Source organism: Phytophthora parasitica, assembly GCF_000247585.1.
Source record: "Phytophthora parasitica INRA-310 unplaced genomic scaffold supercont2.159, whole genome shotgun sequence".
NCBI classification, from domain to species: Eukaryota; Oomycota; class Peronosporomycetes; order Peronosporales; family Peronosporaceae; genus Phytophthora; species Phytophthora nicotianae.
In genome coordinates, this window is record NW_008649145.1 from 4,559 (window position 1) to 6,564 (window position 2,006).

The window sequence follows — 2,006 nt, forward strand, 5'->3', positions numbered from 1 at the left end:
TAACTGAAAATAGCATAGAATGGTCGAAATATCTCGACTCCCGCTGTCGAGTGCGCAGATGGCGTCTCTGCGACGTGGAAAGAAGGTGCATCGCGAAACTGAAGATGCCACTAGACCCATTGCTAACAAGGCTCACACTGTAGAGGAAAAACAGGCTATTCTCGTTTTGCATGCTAGTTTACGCGTGGATAATGCAAATATACCTCGAAAAGAGTCTATTATGAACAAAATTGATCGTTTATTCGATTACTCCAACAAGACATGCGGTGAGATTTGGTCCTCGTTTCTATCACAGGGAACTGTGTTTACGGCAGCACAACGGACTAACCGAGGAGAGAGAATTGCACGACTGCCGAAGTAGCCACTAATAAGAAGCCCTGTGTGGATTGATTCGGAGCCGGTATGAGACGAGGACAAGATCGACCGCTAAAGGTAATTCATTTGTAAGCAGAAGAGAACTGCCTGACTGTGGATATGATAAGTACAGAAGCCAAAGCCGCCCTTTGAACTGTGCAACGGCTCATAAAAATAAAAGGGTACACCCACCGTACCCAAAATGACAAGAACCTCAAACTATCACCATCCAATGATTGTCTAGGGTGGGATATGTGCAATAAATGACCTCTCGTAAGATCTGTCTCGTCGTGCCGTCTACCCAGACGAACGCTACATACATCGCCAGCTATTGGAGACACTACTTTTCATTAGTCGACCCAACAGATGGTATAATACGCCATGGAGAAGCATAGGTGACGGCGTTTGGGCTTTATTGCCGCCATCGTCGATAGGAATCATTCTTTTCGTGATGAAGCAAGGCCGCCAGCGGAACTGCTACTAGACATCGTCGATAGTTTTGTAGGTGGTAACCAGAGCGTAGTCTATCATGGCCTGTTCTACCATGCTTATTTCGTGAACGGGATATATTACTTCAAGCGCTGTCTACCAGGGGTCTGCCAAGCTGTGTTTTTGTGATGGATAACGTCAAATACCGTAACGTACTACCAGAAACTACTCGTAAATTCCAGCCAACGCAGCAAAGGTAATATTGTGGGATATACTATCAAACCTCATCATGCAAAACGTATTTCCGGCGATAGTTGACAAAGCAAAATTAAAGGGCATGGAATCGTATTTACACCGCCCTACCATTCCGATTGACAGCCTGCTGTCCTTGTATGGGTAAGTGTTAAAGACGAGATTGGACGCCAGGATTCGACTAAGACTACTTTTGCAGATATTAAGCCCAGGCTTCAGCAGCGTTTGAAAGTGTTTGTTAGTGTCAGTACAAGGATGTATTGACACCGCCGATAAGCAATTGCCAAGGTCAAAGGCCGTCTTTAGACTATCGATTCCTGCGAAGTGTCTTATTCTGAAGACGAAAGTATGAAAATGAATCTGACTGAAACAAAAAAAGTAGATTAGCATACGATTGGTTATTTGGTGTCGTGTGTGTTAGGTACAGTAAAGCAGTGATTAAGCGCCTCTTTCAGAAATAACTATGAAATACCATGATGTGGTAGCATTAATAACGGTGATGGGAGGTGTCGAATATTATTCGCATTGTCCGATTTACAAAGATTTGCCGAGGCTTGTACCGCGGGTAAATAGTCGCCGGTACCCCCCTTTTCTCGCGCGGAAAGAAACGCTGGCATAAATAGATTATACCCGACGGGAGTCTAGATTATGGCGGCGTTGAAGCTGCACGCCGTTCTGTTACCAGGGATTTTTCCACAGATCTCTGCTCCGTTGCAGATTACATGAAAATTAGAGATCTACGAACACTTCTAAACTCCTTTCGATATCACTAACGCCACCAAAATGAATTTGATCTGGCGACGGTGCGTATCGCACAATCATTAACGTAATTACGCTCAGTGAACGTGACAGAGACTCATCTAGATGGCTAATCATTTGATTATGGAGGACCCGGAAGCTATGAACACAGTCTTGGTCTATCTTGTAAAAGAAACACTCGGGTGGTAGGTTGGAATAAAATTGAGGATGAT

General features: G+C 44.4%; 1 protein-coding gene across 1 annotated transcript; it reads left to right on the forward strand.

Annotated features, from left to right (window-relative positions):
• Nucleotides 1-19: 19 nt before the first annotated feature.
• On the forward strand, nucleotides 20-361 carry PPTG_24688 (hypothetical protein; the record flags this gene model as incomplete). Its single annotated transcript, XM_008918219.1, has 1 exon — nucleotides 20-361. One exon carries the CDS (start codon nucleotides 20-22, stop codon nucleotides 359-361), a length of 342 nt encoding a protein of 113 aa, XP_008916467.1.
• Between the last annotated feature and the right edge of the window lie 1,645 nt (nucleotides 362-2,006).